This window comes from Galleria mellonella, unplaced genomic scaffold, assembly GCF_026898425.1.
Source record: "Galleria mellonella isolate WM207_F2 unplaced genomic scaffold, CSIRO_AGI_GalMel_v1 utg99, whole genome shotgun sequence".
In the NCBI taxonomy this organism is placed as follows: domain Eukaryota; kingdom Metazoa; phylum Arthropoda; class Insecta; order Lepidoptera; family Pyralidae; genus Galleria; species Galleria mellonella.
Genome location: NW_026442184.1, coordinates 2,842,955 through 2,864,326, shown reverse-complemented (window position 1 = coordinate 2,864,326; position 21,372 = coordinate 2,842,955). Strand labels below are relative to the sequence as shown.

Here is a 21,372-nt window from a genome sequence, read left to right as displayed (position 1 = left end):
GTATATCAGGACGACGTGTCCCCCTACTAAATCCCCGTTATTAATTACCCCTTCCTGTATTCTAACCCTTCTGGCCTGTTGGTTTGAGTGGAATATGTTGTTGAAATGTGGCGTATAAAAATATGTATTTTTGTCATACTTAGAATGGCAAACAAGCTGACGGCTCATCTACTGAAAAGTGGTAACCGTCCTGCATGAAAATCATCATGGACATTACAAATTCATTGCCACATGCCAAATTTGTTATAATTGTTTCTTTCAGATCTCATATTCCTAGTCTGCCTCACATCTAGTGTGTTCATTGTGAGCGAGGTGAAGAAGTTAATCGAGCGAGCGTTGAAGAAGCGCTCCTTCGGTAAGTTTTCGACGAAGGCCCACGACGCGATGGATTTCGTATGACACGAGACCGAGAAGAAGGAGCAGTAAGCGAGCCACTGAGCTGCTGTCACCGTGACAGCGCCGCCTGTCAAAGTGACAGCGCCGCCTGTCACAGTGACAGTACTCGCTGCGCACCCGCACGGCTCTCTTGCGTTTCGGAAACGATACGCGACAGTGACGTGCCGGATCGCGCGACAGATGGGTGCGTATTCAGTGATGGCTGCCATTGTGCCGGCCGTACTCAGGGACCGTTCTCAATATACGATGGCAAAATTGATATTCCTATTCGTTTGTAATTTTTTTTTTACGGATACAGCAGTATTTTTGCCTTTATTTTTTTTTTTTATTACGTATTTATTTTTTATCATTTACATGATATTGTTAAGTGGACTAGTGATTTGCAGTGATTCTAGTAAATTGATGTTTAGTTGTGAATTTAAAACACGGGTCTAGTTTATCAGTAGTTTGGACTATTCCATCATGACATTAATCGTGATTTTATGGTTTTAGTACATACCTGTTATCCTGGAGAATTATAGTGCATGACAATGTACCCTCTAATGTAGAGAGAGTCTATTGTTAGTGATCTGTGAAATTGTCTTTCAACACGAATAACAGTGATAATATAAATTTGTGGTATGTTTTTTTTTAACTTTAATGCATAATAATTATTGTGCATATGGCGGAGTTAAATAATTATTTTCGCTGACGTAAAGAAGGCCTTGTTTATAAGAAATAAGGTGTAAAAGTTATAAATCTATCAAAGCCTAGATTACTTCTAGCGATTAGCATGTGAATTAATGGATTTATTTATATATTTCTCGAAATTTTAATGTATTAATAACCGGATTAACGAAAGTGTATTTTAATTGAGAAAGCTCGACTAGTTTCGTAACCTCACAAGACCCTTAGTAATAGCCGTTTGCGAGGCGAGCGCGAGTCTTACTGCGCATCTCGGCCCGTTGAGCACGAATATTTCTCAGCGACAAGTATGCAAGTAACCAAAAGAAGAAAAAAAAAAAAACACATATTGAAATGTGAATACATCATTGGGGTTAATAAATTTCTTTTTGAAATCCGAAATCATATTTATCTGTCTCTGATAAACTTCTGAGTGTAAACGGGATAAATGATGCTGTTTAGCCTCTCTTTCTGTCGACTATTCGTGATCACTTCAATTAGGAGTGAGATGGAAGATACACGAATATAAATTTATTGGTTTTAATTTGATATTCACTCTGAAGTCTCAATTTAGTTGGAAACTGCTGGGTTACAAAATATTTTTTCATTTATATTAGCCACATGGTAATTTTAAATATATGTTATTACAGTTATTCGTGTTGCCAGTACACTTATAGGGTTTACTATGTGTAAATGATCATAATTTATGGGACTGAGTCCTTGTGTGATTGATGATTTATAAAGAAATTATAAGACCTATTCATAGTCATTATATACTACATATTTAAATGTAAAATAATTAGTCATATTGAATACTGTCGCCATTTGTGTTGGTTTTATGATTGCCATAATCGAAAATTAAATACTTCGATACTAATAAACTCTTATAAAAAGTCGCACTTTTAATGTAAAAAATAGATATTTTTGTTTTTTTGTAATAGCAACACTCGAGTTTGTTGACCATTAATCTCAACCAAGTTTTATACCGAATGAGGCCAACAAACATGCAGACTGTTTGGTGGTAATCGGTTACAGTCTGTGATACTAGAGGTGTCATATATGGGCTGCTATCGACAAAGGAGGCTTAACGCCCTTTTTAGTCCACATTTTGAGGGAGTTTTAAAAATCAAACGGAATAGTCGTGAATACAAAATGATATATAAATCTGTTGAGGTTCTATATTAATAAATATGATTTGAATTTATTTTAAATATATAAAAATAATGAATTGTGTTTTCTTAATATATATTTTTTTTATTATCGTGTCTTAAAATCGCATATTCAAAATATTGTTTTTGTATTTTTATAATGAATAAATAAGTAACGAATATTGAAATCGATATACGATATCGATATATGGAGTCATTTTTCCATCAATCATATTACATTAAACTCGGTATTATATTAAATTGTTGCCATATATAAATAAAAATTTATTTTTATACAATCAAAAATTTTTTGTAATTTTAATATTGCTGTAAATGTTAGTGCGACAATCATGAAATTAACACACAGTGTCCATTTTAACGTGTTAATAATTGGCGACAAGTATCATCAAAGGTATCACTATAAAAAATATAATTTGTCAAAAGTAGGTTTAGTCTAAACTTTAAATATATATTTCTAAGTGGCCATGTAATAGTCACGATAATCTTTCATAATACTTCTTTACCTAATAAAGTTAAACTAAAAAAGAAAAACCCCATGTATAAAATTTATCTTAAATTATTTATTTATTTATTTTGCTATAGTATTTTTCTAAAGTTGTATTAATTTTTAGTTCGTCACATTTCACCTAGATGGCATTAATGGTCGAAGTTGACTATCGACTGTTTAAAATTAGCGCACCGTCTCTTTTCTAAGCACAATGCATTTAATTTCTTATGTAATTATAATAAAGTATATTATGCATTTTAGATGAGCTAATATGTATAGCATGATCAGTTGCATGGCTTGTCTGCTATTTTGCTGCGTGTTGTATCAGTGATCGAATCAGCTACTTAGTTGTTTGGGACAAAAATGAATATTTACCACTCTTTATAATGAATGAATTAATTCGAGTTCATTTTTTGTGTTGTACTAAATGTGAATTATAAAGTATCCACGATACAATAGTTTTGCTTTGTAAGGATCTGAACAATATTTGCATGTTTGTCTTTGTTGAACAGTTTAGAATTTTGAATATGTGTTTTGTTTTATAACAATCGGGAATTTTTATAATTATAATACGATATACTGTTTTACCGACGAGGTAAAAAAGAAGAGTAAAATGTATGCCAGTTATATTTTATAATATAAAAATACTTTTAATTTTCCCCATATAATTAAATTAAATGCATAAATAAAAATCACTTTTTATCCTCTTTCATTACTTATTATTTTATTTTTGTTACACTAAATTGTAAAATTTCATAATACTATCCATAGTATTCACTACATTGTTAGACAGAGATGGATGATGTTAAATTAACTTCTCTTTTAATTTGGTAAAATTAAAACCGTGAATGGAAATTTATTGGCATTTATTTATATACAACAATGATACATGACTGATGAGGATGAAATCAGGTCAGTTAGCCCATCCTGACGAATTCAACTAGAATTAGACAAGATGGTTTCCAGGGGAAACCACATGGAGGTCGACCTGACAAGGTAAATTGCTAGTAATGGGGCTATATGACCCCAATACTAACAATACCTTTCCCCCCTATATGGACCATTATCGTCATCATTTCAGGACCATTATAAATCTTTATTTGTTTGATGGAAAATAAATGTTTGTGTAAACATAACTCGGTCAAGAACAATATGCTATTTTATTTGCGTAGCTCATTTTTAATTTGTGGATTTCGATATGAAGTGAATTAGACGCGTAATTTGTCAGAGTTAGAAAAGGATAGATTGCTTCCCCTTCAAGTGAGACAGAGTACTTTCCTTATATATATAGTAAATTACTTTTTACTGTATCTAATATGTTTAGTATATATTAAAGAAACATATATATTGTAAGTACATAATTAATCAGATCTTTATAAATTGGATAATTTAATTTCGGCGCCTCGTACTGATGACGTCACGACATCGCAGTGCGTTCAGGAAATATTTCGAAGTGTCGAATTAAATCATCTTGTGAATTTTTAAATTTCGTTTTAAAATCCTTCAAGACAGGAAAGTAATGGGTATTTATAAATTTTTGTTTTGTAGTACATTAAAATAGTAATCAGTTTTGAACTCTATTGTAAAAGTAATAATAACTTATTTTCAGTGTAGATGTATTAAATATATATTAAAATGAATTTCTTTCACTAATAGCGGAAGATTCTAGACTGTTGTACTAGATTAGTTTATAGCTAGAGAATTAGGGATTGAGTGAAATAATTTCGACAATTATTGTTATAATTTCAATGCTTTTACTATATTCATAAATATTGTTAAAAGAATCGGCAACGGTAAATAAAAATGATTTATATTCAGCGTTTTGTAATTGTTCTTAGAACATAATTGTTAGAGACCTAATCTATTAGTGTTGTTTTAGAAGGATAGAAATGGTCACATAGTAATTTGTTTCGGTAGCATTGTTCAAATCGTACTTGCTAAGAGCAAGTAAGCACAAGGACTTGTTTATAGAGACGTCGCATAAGCGTTTGTGTAGATAAGCGACATCTGTTGGGAGAGATACAAAATATTAAAAAAGAATGCCTACAACTGTAAAAAGCGATGGAACAGTCATTTTAATCATCATCATCAGCGTCATATCAATCATTAACTGTCCACTGCTGAACATATGGTTTCCCTATAAGGGGAGTTTTGACAGTAGTTCCCACGCTTGGCAGACGAATTGGCAACCGCAGTTAGGATTGTACTGATGTTTTAAGATGGTCGCTTCTGCCTATCGCTCTACCATTATGTTTCCTTAGTCGCCTCTTACGACACCGACTGGAGAGGAAGGAGTGGTATATTCCATACAGGGACCACACTATTAATGCTTTGTCTTGCGATAGCTATTTTTAATTTTATTTGTTAAGTATTAGTTTGTGTCACTGTTACTGGGAACTGTGACACTTTTTTTTTTTATATGCATATAATAGTGACCCTAGTCGTCTCATTCTCATAGTAGTAATCCATACTTCATAAGGCACACAATGATCTGCGCATACGCACAATCCTCTTCGAATTGCGCCTCGATCTTCGCCTCTCTGTAGAGAAGATATATCTTACAGGTGTACATAGATTTAGATATATGAAGGAATTAATGAAAGGACTATTTACAACCTCTGGATGTCAGTATTATTTTAAAGAATTTTAGTAATTCTTTAAAATTGTCTTTATTTTTTTCATTGGAATGGCTAGTATATAAAGAGGTTTATAGCTTATGTCTCTGTAAACCAGTCCTCAAATGTAATATAATAAAGTTTTTCGGAACTACGTATATTTATAACATTCCTATTATACTTGTAGATTTGTCTATGCTATCCTCTCTAGCTATAGATTTAATCTGTAGAATTAATTTTGTCCCATGTTATTTTTTTTTCAAACAATCTTTATTTAGAGTGAGGGCTGTGATAAATGAGTAAAATGTCCGGTTTTTTTGACAATTGAACTCTAGAAGCTGAACGTAGTTGGTTTAAAATTCATTAAATCGTTTTATTATATATCGTCATAGTCGTAGAATACTGACGGATCTTTATATGTAATATTTGTCAGATCCGTCAGTATTCTACGAATGTGACGATATGTTAAATTTATATCTTATAATCCAGTGCATGTATTGTTTAAAACAAATATTTATTGAAATATAAATTGAAAAATAATTATTCGATAATATTTTTAAAATTGTTAATTGGATTTGTGAGTGTAAAATCGGCCATAAAGAAGTAAAAAATGCCTCTAACTTCGGAGTTTGGTCTAAGAATGGTGCTTCATATAATGGGCGTTGATTGTAGGTTAATTATTTATTTATTCGCCTCTAAACTGTTATCGCTATATTGTTTCATATTAGATCATATAGATAGAGTGTTTTCGAATAAATGCATCGAGAAAAGTGGGTCAACTTTTTAATACAATTTGGCGAAATAAATAAGAATGATTCCTTTATAACGTCTATGTTTATTTTGTCTTATAATTTTTGTATCGTTTTAATTCGTACAAATTTAATTTTATTTATTAAATAATTAAATATAGATACGTCAAAATACATTGTGTATATAGAACATTAATAAAAAAAAAGCAAGTCAGCTGATTTGGTAATTAGCTGACAAAAAATTGATCCATTTTTGAGGCTTGATGTTCTATCTATATAGTCTAAGTGTATCGCATTATGAGCTTGAAATGGCGGGCCGCTCGGCGCATTCAAAATGGCGTCGCGCGTTGCCATAGAGATATTAGTACGAATTTATTTTGCGTTCTCTATATAACTAATAGTTTGAACGTTGACTCGTAGGATTGTTTGAAGCCAGTGTCTTTTTAATAATATTGACGCTCTATTCTCTAAATTATATTTCAAATATTATATTTCATATTGGGACCATGTTATGTGCCCAGTGTTTGTTTAATGAAAAGGAGCGTTAATATTGGATATAACATAGCGTGTTACCCCTAATATGTGATTCCGAGTCATATCTTGAATGAATTTGATAATTTAGTCTATATTGTAATCATTATAGTACCTACTTGACATTGAATCTAGCTGTTGTTTTTTAGAAGGTCGACACATCTAGCGAAGGTTTTATAAGTACCCAAATATAAGGATTTTTAAGTTTCATATAAATAAATAGCTCATATTTACACGTTAGCTTTAATTCTATATCACTGCTACAGTATGAGTTTTTGCTTCTAACCAAAACGCACACACAAACACATACCCACACATACAATAGTTGTGTATGTGTATATACATGAATAGTATAATAATGTGTATTATATCAATAAAATTAAAGGTACAATAAGGGATTAATCTCGAAGGGATATATTCCAGCAAATCTTCAAGATACTGACAGGTATCTACAGGGAATGAAGTGAGAAATTGTATTGAATGGGTGATATATGGATGAATAGATTTCAAGTAGACACTTCATACAAAATACATAAATCATGTATATTCATAAACGTGCAAATGTGTATGTATAGAGAGCGACGTTTTTTCGTCGCATTTAAGATAGGAGGAGATAACATCATCTCAAGAGAGAGTATGAAAGTTGCTATACTGTATGGATTAGTATTATTATTACCTTACTGTGTACGTATATAGTGTATGGTACACATACAAAATACTTAGCGTTTTCTACCGTCCTTTACACATTAGTGGCCTGTGCTAGATGTGTCATCGACTATATATGTTTTGATGTTACATGTAGGGGTAAAGTAGGGGACGATTCTCTGTATTAGTAAGTACCTAAGTATAGCATTTGTCATACTATCCTGTATGTTTATAAATTTAATTGTAGAAAGTTATGTGAAATTATATATAAATGTATGTGAAATTATATGAATTGATCCAAGTATTTGTAGTCTTTTATAAAATTGACTTGTGGTGGAATTGTATTAAATTTTTACTATGATATTTTGAACAAATATATAATTATAAAATAATTTGTGTATTGTATAAATACTTATTGTATTTTTTTTTTATTCACTTATGAATTAATGAAAACTCTTTATTATTTGTTCCCTTCAAAGAATTATATAGATCAACAGTATGTACACAAGCAAAATGAATAAATAAAAATACATAAAAGCAAGATAAAGAGGCAACAATGTCCTTATCGCTAAATAGTGTTCTCTTCCAGGCAATCTTATTTACTTATTTTGTTATTCTTGCCAGTATATTGTCGACGATTGCAGGTTCAATTCCCGTACAATACAAATATTTTTGTTTATAAAGTATCAAGACCTTTTATAAAGTAGTAATTTATAATGCAATTTCACCACCAGTCAATATTTTGTATTCTACATAGTTTCTCAATATTTTCCATGTCTCTAATTACTAACCGAAAATATGTAATTTATAATAATAGTACCTAAAATAAAACAGTACAGGGGTTGAAATACCCACCTTATATGAATCGTAATAGGGTTCATTTTAAACCTGTCACGATGAGAGAGCAAAACTCCCGGCCTAGTACAACTGTACTAAACTGGTAGTTAACATTTATATTTGGAGTTTATATGAAATGAGATCTATTATGATTTGTGTAAAATATCATGAATTTTGAAATATAGCGGTTAGAACTAGAGGGACTTGTGTAGGCAAATCTCTTTCATCTATTAGTTCTCTCGCCAAGGAGTTGTTTTACATTCTGGGGGTCTACCATGAAATGAAATTCCGAATTTTCGGACTCAATTTCGTGTTTTTGTTCATACCGAAATCGACCCAGTAAATGGAGCTGAACATTTCGTTTGTCATAAATCCTACCATAAAAGACCAAAGGAACGATACTTTCGCATTTTTAATATTTTTAAACGGTATGTTTCATGTAATATTAACATTAAATTTGTGTTTCGTTCCGACCCGAAATTACGGAAAACATTTCATGGTAGGCCCTCTGTTTAGAATATTTACCAGCGTTGCATTTAAGCTCTAGAAAATGGATTATTACATTTGGAAATTTAATTTTAGAATTACAAATTAATTTTCTATTATGAAATTTTTAATAATTTTTATCAGGTACCTATACAGTATTTAACAAATTCAACTAATTAAATGAGATGAAAATGTAAAGATTTATTGAGAAATTCAGTTTTTCTTGCTATTTTCATCTTATTGAAAGTTCGTCATAGTCGTAGAATACTGACGGATCTTTATATGTAATCTTTGTCAGATCCGTCAGTATTCTACGACTATGACGATATGTGCAGCATCGAAAGTGATATTTGTCTCAAAATATTACATTTGTTTCTGAGAAAAACCAAGACGTTGAGCCTGTATTCTAACATAGAGGTTCGAAGCCTACACTTTATTAACTTTGAGAAAGAGCTTTCTCCACTACTGATAGTCACCACTACGTGGCAAGAGTCCATTTGTGGTGGAGACACCTTTGTGGTGAGGGCCCCATTGTGGTGGGGGCCTTATGTGGTCGGGGCCCCTTTGTGGTGAAGGCTTAAGGCTATAGCCTATGTAGCCTATGCTTAAATGTGGCGCTGGTACCTAGTGTGAATTATATTAAGATATATGTTACGATCCAGTTCATGTTTACTTGATAAGTTGTATAGAGGTCTGAGTTTCCAAAACTATCCGCTAGAGGCGCTGTTTTCAATACAGATTAAACGTAAATCTTTGTGCAATTCACACCAGGCACTGCAGTTTGAATAGTTAAATGAATACTTGTAGTCCTAATAAATTAATTTGTAATTAATAATTCAATTCTGAAACAACTGTTTATTTCAATCTAATCATTCTTTGGCATTGTCTTCACATTTTTTCTTGGTGTTGACAAAAAAATGTGTAGGTAACAATGAAACAAGCTTTGAAATAATTTCACTAATAAAAAATAAATGTGCACAGATTCTAGAATATACGGAACTTCGATTGCGTACAGCATGTTAAATATTTATGAACCAGAATGTGCTGTTATCAGAAATTGGAATGTTACAATAACATTAGTGACACTGTTCAAATAAATAGCCCAAATATTTTAACTCGTTTTTCATTTAACACCCCAATAGAGTTATATTGTCCTTAAAATATTTATTAGGTAAGTAGTAAGGAGGCCTAAGACGGAATAATTCGAAAAATTGTTGGAAAAAAAAGGCACCTCATTTATTCGTTTTTCTAAACGAACTGTTCCTGGTTTTTTTTTATACAACTTAGAATGGCAAACAAGCTGACGGCCCACCTGATGGAAGGTGGTAACCGTCGCCTATGGATATGAGCAGTACCATGGACATAACAGAGTATACTGTTTCGCCCATGATACCCCCCATGCGCTGCCATTCCTGAGGACTCGGATGTTATTCCTTTGTACCCAATAAATTCACGCCATATATAATAGTCGCCAGTAATAGTCCAAAAGCTTTTAACAGAAATAATTCTGTTGGTTAGCTAGCTAAAAATATAATAATTAACCACTTAATGCGAGGGTTTTACTGTGAAATTAAGTCAACTGTCGTACGGACTAAATTCGAACGAGCATACAATAAATATATACTAAGCTCTATGAAATATAAACGGGCGAGAAGGTATCGCTCGAGATAAAAATATAAACATAATATTTATAAGTGGCGAGAGGTACTCGGGACAGCGCAAATCGGAACACATTTGATGCTCGAGATGGGTATCGTTCGAGATGCTTAAGTGGTTAATTACAAAGCTATTACTTTGATATAATCTATCAAGAGTTCTGGCTGTTTCCACGTCGGGTACCAGGCGTCTATGTCTTTCCAGAAGTTCAGCATGGCCTTGCGTGCAGAGTTCCGCCACGGCTTCGGCCAGTCCGCTTTAGTTGTGAGATCATCTTTAAATTCCGTGGAACCACCAACTGCTAGTCCAAGACTTATGTGGAACTGGAAATAAACATTTTTTTTTGGCCATTTAGAATGGTATACCGCCTGAGCTGTTACGCTAATGGAATCAATGAGGAATAAGAGGCGTATAAGAAATTAATCACGATGGTTTCTAGGGGACGTTGGGACCCTGATCCTCATTACTAAGAGATTTCCCTCCATTTTTGAATGTTAGAGTAATTACTTCTTGAGGGCATGAAATAAGATTAAATATATACTCGTATGTGTCAGTACTTTTCCGGACCCCGGGGGAAAGGGATGTAATATGATGTTAGTAATAGGGTCTAACTGCCCCATTGCTAACAATACACTCTATGTCACACCAGTGACGATAAAAGCAGGTTAGTTAACCCCTCGTGACGAATTGCACTAGAATTAACCACGATGGTTTCCAGGGAGAACCGCATGCAGGTCGACCTGTGTATATTGTTAGATTTCATTACTAACAATCCCTTTCCTCCCGCCCGAGTGTATGTTATTACTTACCAGATCATCAAACGGGGCAAGTTCGCTAGACGAGGCGAGCCGTTCGCGCGGCAGGTCTGTACAATTATCAGGGAACCGAGACACTAGTCCACGGGCGCCTGGCTCGATGTGTATCCAATCTTCTTTGTCCACGGAGAATGTTAGGTACTCTGTGGACCGTCACGTCATACTTTAGAATATGTTAATTTAGCAGGATTTAACCATGATGGTTTCCAAATGGGACCATGCGGGGGTTGACTAGGTAGAGCATATTGTTTACATCCAAAGCCCAACACGAGACTAGAGATCCGGGAGGGATGCGCTGCGTATTCCCGGTACACCACTCGGAGTGGTCCCGTAGGGGAGCGGCGCTGCCGGTGACGCGGAAGACCGCAATTGCGAGCCCTCGTCACCGGCACATGGCGCTGAGAGGAATACCGGGGTGTTTTTAGTGGGTAAAAATCCCACAGTACCCATTCGTCGCCCCGCCGGCGAATGGGTCTCTTTCTGAACATTTTCACCTTAGTTAAAAAAAAGGCAGAGCATATTGTTAGCAATGGATCCGTTAAATTGTATTATTTACCGTCCGCCCACCTGTGCTGTTATCGCTTAGAAAAATCTACTAGGGAAGTATTTGAAAATTAAGTGATTTATCTGTCATTTATCATCATCAACATATCAGCTACTGCTGAACATAAGCCTTCCTCATGAGGGGAGTTTTACCCGTAGCTGCCAAGCTGGGCAAGCGGGTTGGCAACCGCAGTTTTTTTTTATGGGTGATAATGGTATGGTAACCCCCCGCCTGCGTTAACGGGATACGCTGGCGGAGCACCAGTGAAGGGTGATCGATGAGAATGAAAACAGGCCAGTTAGTCCATCATGATGAATTCATCAGGAATTAATGAATGATAGTTTCCAGGGGGAACCACGAGGAGGTCGACCTGGTTGTGTATATTGCTAGCAATGGGATTTTTAGTCTCCATTACTAACAATCCCTTTCCCCCCGGCAACCGCAGTTAGGCTAATAGATATATTTTAAGAGGGACGCTACTGCCCACTCTCTACACTAAGTTCCTTTAGTCGCCTCTTACGACAGCCATACAGGAAAGCAAGGAGTGGCCTATTCTATGCCGGGACCACGCGAGTAATCTATTACATATCTATTATCTATCAATATTCACTCTAAACTGTTGAGTTAGACGTTGTTAGTTAGAAGTGGCCAAGTCGTAGTAATAATTTTGCAGTAATTTTGGGTACCTCTGTGCCATTCGTGTTTCAACCGTAAAGCAGTTGTGTTTGCATGGCTGTGTTTTGGTTTGAAGGGTGGGATATGGCGTGAATTTACTGGTTACGGAGGAATAACACCTGAGTCCTCAGGAATGGCAACGCTGTTATGTCCATGGTACTGCTCATGTCTATAGGCGACGGTTACCACTTTCCATCAAGTGGGCCGTCAGCTTGTTTACCATTCTAAGTTGTATAAAAAAATAGCTACTAGTACTACTAATATTTGATATCAACTAAACCTTACTAATATTAAAAATGTGTAAGAGTTTGTTTGTTTGTTACCTTATATAGCTTTAACGGCTTAACCAATCACAATGGAATTTGGTATTCTCGTACAATATTGGATGAAGACGGATATAAGCTATTTTTTATCCTAGTCAGTAAACATATCCCGGGTAAAAGTTAGTAATAGTATATTTTTTTTATACAACTTAGAATGGCAAACAAGCTGTCGGCCCACCTGATGGAAAGTGGTAACCGTCGCTTATAGACATGAGCAGTACCATGGACATAACAGTACACACACATACTGTTTCGCCCATGATACCGCCTATGCGTTGCCATTCCTGAGGACTCAGGTGTTATTCCTCTGTACCCAGTAAATTCACGCCATATCCCACCCTTCAAACCGAAACACAGCCATGCAAACACAACTGCTTCACGGTAGAAACACGAAGAAATACAAATGATATTTCTTTGCCCAAAAATCTTTCCTTTGCCTAAAAATGAAAGACCCAATATTTAGTGGTTTAGATAACTCACGGGGTGTCCAACGAAGGGAATATTCATGAAAGTTGTCTGCCCACGATTTGTTAACTAATATTTTATTTTGTAACAGTTGTTCACGGCATTTCAGGTCCATTATTGGTCCTGCGTATAAGACCTGTTGAATGTTAGTTAGTTTTAAACTTTCTCGTTGTTTATACAAATTTTAAATACACTATTGGGACTTAATGTGATAAAAAACTTTTACAGGTATCTACATATCTCCTTCTTTATTACCGGCGTTTCCACATGTGGCCACGACGTTTCATCATAGTAAGTCCCGAGAGTGTATTTAAAATCTGTTGAATGTTGTTTAATTTTTCTTTTGTCTAGTTTCTTTATTATAATTCTTAATCATTTTTTAACCCTGTGTGGATGTAGTCGTATATTTTTTAAATAAAGTTTCTTTCTTTCTTTTAATTTTTAAAAATAAAATATGGCCAGTGCTTTAAATTTTGGAGTAATTCGAATTTGGCCTTGGGGTGTTGCACTAAATTGGATATCATTTACACCACTTTCATATGTAAGAGCATCTCTGAGACAAATCGAATTTAAATTTACTTGATGAAATGTGTACAAGTCAAGCGTTAGCAAAGTACCAGACATTTGCGCCAATAATCAAATTAAACGTATTTACTTACATGCCTTCCATAGTCTTTGGAGTTAGCAACTAAGTATTCATTGCCACGGGCTGAAGCGATGTTAATTATACCTGAAGCATAGTTTGTGTCTCCATAATTTCTAATCAATGGTTGTAATAATATTTCTGCAAGAATATAAGAGGAATGTATATTTTAACTCTTTTTCTAAAGAATGTGCTCCTGGATTCAGCTCGATTTTTTCTCGCATGTTTCCCTCGATATACTCTCAAATTCATAAAGTCCTAGACATTTCGAGGATCTTGTTAATTATGTTTAGTTGTTTATTATTCTTCTGTTTTTTCCTTTCCTTATGCATTAAAATTGGTTCTACGGAAATATGATTAGATAAGGTTTTTGCGTTCCCCCATTTAGTACCTTCCAAAGACTATCGACAAAAATTATCTGCAACCTAATATTTCTGTCACACTCGTATTTTTACCGTCAAGCAGCTTTATTTACACCACTATGTTTCGATTTAAAGGAATGAATATTTTTAAATTTAGAAAGACTGTTGAATTCCCAAGTCATATAAATTTTATCTAAGATTTCATATGTTCTTAAATGAAAATCAAGTTAAAATACCTGGATACAGCCAGTCTCCTTTGGGCATCTTTGCTCTAACTATCACGGTTCCATATTTAAAAGCAAAATTTTTGCTTGTTATACGACCGGATATGACAGGTGGAAGAATGTCAGCTCCTGAAGGTTGCTTTTTACACATTTGGCCCGTACATCTGATAGCAAACGAATTTACTTTATTGTAATAATTTCTAAACTGTTTTTATAACATTTAGAATGTCAAGAAGCTAAAAACTCATTTGACGCAAAATAAACTATCTATACACAAGGACAGACTTGATAGCACAGTTGTGACTTCCTGGGTACATTACTATTCAAATACTAGAGTCTGTGGATGCCTGCAATATCAAAAGTGCCATGCATATATGGCAGGTTCCAAATTTAAATGTCTGTCTAATAAGATATAAAGAATTTATATGAAAGATTCTTAGGCACATTTTTTACAAGAAGGTAATATAATGCCGATTAAGTTCACGCTGCCTTTTATTCCGGCGGAATACCAGTGAGAGATGATAAGTGAGGATAAGTTAAGTTAGTTGGCTCTTCATGGTGAATTAGTTTCTGAAAGCGTTCATGTGGTGGCCCACTTGATAAGGTTGTTAGCAATGGGGCGGCTAGAACCTATTATTAAGAAATGGGTGGTCAGATAATAGACTGAAGTAGAATGTAGGGTACAAATACTGGAGATGAAGCATGTCTGAATTATCTTGATATAATAAAAGCAAGAGAAATTATAGGATTAAATGGTCTAGTTGAAAAACCATTACAATTATGAATAGCTACTATTTACTACGTACCCATCAGTGAGATCCAAAGTAAAAGTATATAGCGAGGAGCTAGTGAACCCTGGTTCTGTTTGCTGCAATTTAGCTGCGATGTGAAGAGCCATGTTTGCCACTGATACAGCTGACCGTTGGTATGATACAAATGGGTAAGCCTGGATAGAGACATTGGGGTTGATTCTGAGGTACGTATCCCGAAAATTATCTTTAAAATTACAATTTTATTATGATAACAAAAGTACTATGGTATGGACCATTGAGAATTAAGTACAAAGCAATTCTAATGCAATTCTATTAAAAAATTTGTATATATTTGTCCTCAGATTAATCTTTTCACTGTAACATCGAATTGAAATTTTATTTTAGAGATAGAGATAGGATTTTTGTGTGTTCTTTAGAATCAACTGAGTTATTATTATTACGCTGCGTAAGAGAAAATACCATGAATATTCCATAACATAATTGTGGTGTATATATCTATTTACTCACAGGATCCTCAGTGGGTATATACTGCTCGATTTGCCATACGTCTTCTTTAAGCGTGCCGTAGTCTTCTTCAAATATTATCTGACCAGAGCATATTGGAGTATTATTGTTAAACACAACAGTTACCGACTGATTGCATTTTATATTTTTGGATTCGGCAATAGTAAGTGATGTATCTGATGGTGATCGCCTTTCTAAATCTAGAAATTGATTCGAGAAATTAGTGAGCTAACTTACTCTTTGTATTTATCTACTATTTATGCCAGGTTGTCTGTAAGAGATTGCTTTTAGCGATAAAGCGGTCTTTTGTATATGAAAATTTTGTATAAAAAATCCTTGTATACATCTCTTTGTTGCTCATTAAAGAGTTTATTATTATTACACTTTCTGATAGATAGATAGATACTCTTTATTGTTTCCTCCAAAAGATTACATTTGTAAACTTATTATAAATATAAATAATTACAAGAAAAAAATCACAATGAGAAAACAATGGGCGACCTTATTGCTAAAAGCGATCTCTTCCAGGCAACCTTTGTATGGAGAGGAGTAATTATAAATAGTTTGATCGGAGGCACGATGAAATTCTATTATTTCTAAATATCGAGTACTGATAGTTGTGTATTCGATGTCCATACAGTACAAACATTTAAATTCATGAGTATGATAATACATGATTAGGTAATATTTATATATTACTTACATAATAATAATAATAATAAACTCTTTATTGCGCACAGTAAAGATGTATACAAGGAGTATTTATACAGAACGTGCATATACAAAAGGCGGCCTTATCGCTAAAGCAATCTCTTACAGACAACCTGGCATAAAGAATGGATAAGTACAGAGAGAAAGGTAGATGGCGCAAATCAGACACAGTAAATGCATAAAAGGAATCAGACAAAATGCAAAAAATTCTAAATATAAAAATAAGATTACATAACCTAAATAAACATACATATATAATATAAATAATAATACATAAACATACATATATATAATACAAATAATAATACATAAACATAAATATACTAAATAGATCAAGATAAATCACACATAGTAAACGTCAAAGCAAATTAGAGAGATAGGAAATGAGATTTTACCTGCCTCTTGAACGAGGCAAGAGATTGCGCTGATCTAATAGAAAGAGGTAAAGTTCAGAGACGGATAGCTTTTATAGTGAAAGAATAGGAATAGAATTTAGAAGAATGAATAGGAGTTACTAAACGAAGGGATCTCGCGCTGCGCAATGTACGACCCTGAGAATCGACATGAAACTCAAAGCACATTTGACCTCAAACCTATAGGTCTGATTGTTTTTTTATGTATCTACGATCTTATTATGTATGTCTATTTGTCATCATGATCGTCATATCAGCCGTTGTCTGTCCACTGTTGAACATAGGCCTCTTCTATAAACTGTAATAAGGAACAGTCCTGAGCTACCTGCATTTACTGATTCGCATTTACATATATAGGTACCTATATTTGTAAAAATAATAAAAACTGTACTTAGTTTAAAGTAATTGGCGCTGTGTAAAATCTTCCGAGTTATATATTTATTGTAAAAGCATCCATGGGTATCACAGTGTATATTGGGGCATACATAGTGTTATTCGCGTCTTTTGGCGACAGTTACCATGTTCCAGCATGTGAGCGGTTAGTACGCCATTTTGTTGCTATATTATTGACGTTGTATACGAGGAGTCTATCTATCTACTAGACTTTAAATGATCAAGGAATGGGCAGCAGCGTCCCTCTTTCACCAAAGTCTAACTGCGGTTGCCAACTCGCCAGCTATGCGTGGCAATTACTGGCAGATCACCCCTAATGAATAAGGCCTATGTTACGGGCGTGCGTGCGTGCGGGAGTGCATACGTGCGTACGTGCGTACGTGTATGCGGGCTTGCTTATGTGCATGCGTGTGTGCGTGCGTGACTGCGTACGTGCGTATATGCATGCGTGCGTGCGTGGGTGCGTGCGTGGGTGCGTGCGAGCGTGTGTATGTGTGTGTAAATTTGCTAGCCTAAAAGTTCGAAATAACAATTATTATTATAGCTTGTAAGTAACAAATACATACTGAATACGACATAGCGTTGCTGTGACTTGAAATGGCCATTGAATATTGGAGAATTCTCGAATTTTCCTGTCTCTAAGAGAACATTGTAGTTAATCACGTCACCCGAATGTAGTTCTACGGTAGGATCGTCCAGCACCCAGTAGCCATTGGTCTTTGTTGTGACGAAACCGTGTATATTGCCTTTATCATACATAATTCTTTTGTTTATGTTACCATCGAACAATAATGCTGTGATGCCTTCAACGTCTGGAAATAAAGAGTGTAAAAATTAATATTATAGTCCATAAAATAACAAACCTAATTTTTTTTATACAACTTAGAATGGCAAACAAGCTGACGGCCCACCTGATAGAAAGTGGTAACCGTTGCCTATAGACAAGAGCAGTACCATGGACATAACAGAGTGTACTGTTTCGCCCATGATGCCACCCGTGCGTTGCCATTCCTGAGGACTCAGATGTTATTCCTCTGTACCCTGTAAATTCACGCCATATTTCACCCTTCAAACCGAAACACAGCCATGGAAACACAACTGCTTCACGGTAGAAATACGAATGGGACAGAGGTGCCCAAGCAATCAACTTTAAACAAACAAGCTTAATTTTATCTGGCGGTACAGGAGAGTACATGACATAATACCAACTTGATTCGTTTTTCAACTGGCTTCAGTAAGAAGATTATCAATTCGTTTGTAATTTTTTTTATGTTTGTTATCTCATAACGTTGTCAGTTCAAGAAAGTTTCTTGAGTGGCGTCCGCGTACGGGCAAACGCAGTGTAGGACGATCCCCTACTAGATGGAGTAACGACCTGAAATGCATTGCAGGGAGTCAATGGATGCAGGTGGCTCAGGACCGTTCTTTATAGCAGTCTTTGGGGGAGGGAGTTCATCCTCATGTCCTACAGTCTAAATGGTCGCGTACAGCGCCTATAGGCAGTCTATGGGGGAGGTTTATGTCCAGTAGTGGACGGATAATGGCTGAACTGACGATGATGATGAACGGCGTCAGTTGTAAATCAATTTGAATAAGTGTTTTTTTTTATCTAAAAGGTACAGATTACAGATTGATTCTATAGAAATTTTATTAAAATTGATGGAATTGGTTTTGTTACAGTTTAAGTCGTTTTTTTTTTTGTTCTTTTTTATTACAATTTTATTATACTTATTAAATGCTATTTTAAAATTCATAACAGAAAAAGCTTTTTCGCTACTGCATTCACGCGGTAAACAAGACGACGAATATTGTTGTCTCGTTCTAGTTAGTACACACGTAAATCTAATCTAAATGCACCTTCATTTAGCCCATGTATATCTACAAAACAGATTTGTTTGTCATTTATAGTATTACTTATTTACATACTTCGTCAACTGCAAACTGGAAGAGCCGATAACCTATGGATAAGAAAGGTTTACATACTTTGCAGACAAGTAGGTACATTTTACACCAAAATGGGATCTCTTGGCAACCTTATGTTGAAAATATTTGAATTTAGAACGCTAATCGTCAATCTGCTAGTAGATTTTTTTTGGGTGAAAATGGAATGGTCACTATCGGTATATGTTGGCAGGGCACCAGTTAGAAATGATAGTGCAGAATATAGTTAGGTTAGTTGGCTCATCGTGACGAATTTCACAAGAATTAACCAGAACGGTTTCCAATGGAAACTGCGTGGAGGTCGGCCTGGTATAGCATAGAGGCCTGTTAAACCCCATTACTAACAATTTCCCCCTATGTAAGCATTAATAGCAGTTTTTGCTCCACTAACAAAACAGTAGGATTCAATTGAGAATTGATTAAAATAAATTCTGTCGATTGTAAAAAGAATTACGAAAATCAGTTTCAAATTGTTGACGTTATCTCCTAGCAAAAAAATTGAAAGCTTCCTTCTTTTAAAAGTCTTTTAAGAACTTACCGGGTACAGACACTCTTATACCTCTAGGTGAAAAAGCTTGTATTCTAACGGGTGGGAATACAAAGCCCATTTGGGCCTGTGTTACCCACACAGTGGACACAGCAATCAATAAGTGAACACATCCGACCCTCACTCTGGTCATATTGCAACTAACTATTTATATCTACCACGAGATAATGTTTTTTTTTTAATATTTATCACCTTAATATTAAAAATATATAAATAGATAGGTACATTCAATTAAAAATTACAATAGAAGCTAATGAACTTGTTTTTTTCTTTGGGTTGCTGCATTATTTTTTGTTGATCATGTAGCTCCGATGTTTTTTACAATTTGTTTTTTCTTTTTTTTTTTTTTGGCGGAGTTTTTTAATGATAACGGAATGGTAGCCTCGTCTGCGCTATCGGTATACGCTGGCGGGGCATCCCAGTCACGTGGATGAAGTCGCGGTTAAAAACTAGTTCGGAGATATAAAATAAAGGTTATAACTGTCTGAAACCTATCTATAGAATTACTGCTGCTTCATGTGTGTGTGGAGCGCGCTATGGTATTAAGTTTTTAAGCCACTTTCGTTATGCAGAGAGGTCTTGGACGTGGATTATCAGATAGTGTTTTACGTGACTTCCGAAGCACAAAGCTAATGACAATAATTTTAAAAGATTCAATAAAACATGAATTTATAAATTCAGAGGTTTTTGCTGAAATTTAATCTCTATACCGCAGTATTATCGATCTAAGCTGACACTACGTGGTGATAGGTATTTGTTAAATTTATAGATGTGAAAATATGTTCGATTCTTTTTTTTAAGTTGTGCTTTTCGGATTTTTTTTTCCTTTTAGCCCATCTTTAGTATATATTTTTATTATTCTAGTGAATATTCTTCTTGAAAAATTTATATATTTGAAATCATATCTTGATGTTTCATATATATAGTACGATCATGCGATCGAATATAAAGAAAATATTTTCATATCCGGCTCGAAGGCTCATTAAGTAGTAACTAGGAAAATATTGAAATTGTTTATGTCCCATACCTAATCAGCCTAGGCATGGGTAAAAGTGGACTACTTCGATATTTATATATTGTGTTTCTCAGACATTGATGGTGGAAAAAGTTCATCACCCAATTTGATATCGCTCATATCATATCGGTCGGATATCTATATTCGTGTTGATCGGATTCTTTATTTCAATATTATATATTGGATAATCGATAATTAATATATCCGTTATTTTACAATATATAGATATTGCAACTACAATATACAAATATTCTTGTACATTATTTATCCCCAATTCAGTCCTAATTTATGAGCGCGGTTCTTTAATGAATGACAATGGAATGGTAACCCCTCTGCCGAGATTTTCCCAAGAGACTACAGTATGGGGTTCTTCAAAAGAGGGGTAAAGAGGTTTCTTTAGGGTCGGCAACGCACGCGTAATACCTCTGGTATTGCAGGTGTTCATAGGCTACGGTAACCACTTACCATCAGGTGGGCGGTATGCTTGTTTGCCACCTCAGTGGTATAAAAAAAAAACCCCGCCTGCGCTATTGGTATACGCTAGTGAGGCACAAGTGTGGGATGATAGGTGAGAATGAAACAAGTCAGTTGCCTACCGTGACGAATCTAACAATAAATCAATCACGATGGTTTCCAAGGGCATCCACGAGAAGGACAACCTGATAGGGTATATTGCAAGCAATGGGGCTACTAATCCCCATTACAATTAAATCTTTTAATGTATTCAATATGAATTATATACAATATAGATTTTACAATGCAATACAGTACAATTCCTTGTTCCCCCTAT

The 21,372-nt window shown here is 34.6% G+C and overlaps 2 protein-coding genes across 6 annotated transcripts in view; one reads left to right on the top strand and one right to left on the bottom strand.

Annotated features, from left to right (window-relative positions):
* LOC113521412 (calcium-transporting ATPase type 2C member 1) overlaps window positions 1-9,693 on the top strand; it is a 53,880-nt gene extending 44,187 nt beyond the window's left edge. For all 3 annotated transcript variants that reach the window (XM_052903008.1, XM_052903007.1, XM_052903009.1), the window contains exon 19: window positions 263-9,693. In XM_052903008.1, coding sequence (XP_052758968.1) covers window positions 263-399 — 137 coding nt within the window. In that variant the 3' untranslated portion in view covers window positions 400-9,693. The remainder of the gene's footprint in view (window positions 1-262) is intronic.
* Window positions 9,414-19,723, bottom strand: LOC113521212 (beta-1,3-glucan-binding protein-like). Of its 3 annotated transcripts, none has more exons than XM_026906678.3 (9): window positions 19,559-19,723; window positions 17,646-17,891; window positions 15,566-15,762; window positions 15,092-15,231; window positions 14,298-14,449; window positions 13,716-13,840; window positions 13,072-13,192; window positions 11,044-11,192; window positions 9,414-10,557 (listed from the first exon to the last, which is right to left on the bottom strand). In XM_026906678.3, the coding sequence occupies exons 1-9, from the start codon at window positions 19,698-19,700 to the stop codon at window positions 10,357-10,359; spliced, it is 1,473 nt and encodes a 490-aa protein (XP_026762479.3). In that variant the 5' UTR covers window positions 19,701-19,723; the 3' UTR covers window positions 9,414-10,356. The 3 variants fall into 3 exon arrangements, with proteins under 3 accessions (XP_026762479.3, XP_026762480.3, XP_052758971.1); XM_026906679.3 differs by having other exon boundaries at window positions 13,716-13,786; XM_052903011.1 differs by lacking the exon at window positions 19,559-19,723 and adding an exon at window positions 18,289-18,436.
* Between the last annotated feature and the right edge of the window lie 1,649 nt (window positions 19,724-21,372).

Excerpts from the sequence above, each read along its gene's own strand:
- LOC113521212 (XM_026906678.3), bottom strand. The coding sequence starts at position 19,700 with ATGACCAGAGTGAGGGTCGGATGTGTTCACTTATTGATTGCTGTGTCC. Across the intron at positions 14,450-15,091 it reads ACTTTGGATCTCACTGATGG|ATGTACGGGCCAAATGTGTA; the intron begins GTACGTAGTAAA and ends GTTTGCTATCAG. Across the intron at positions 13,193-13,715 it reads CCAAAGACTATGGAAGGCAT|GTCTTATACGCAGGACCAAT; the intron begins GTAAGTAAATAC and ends AACATTCAACAG.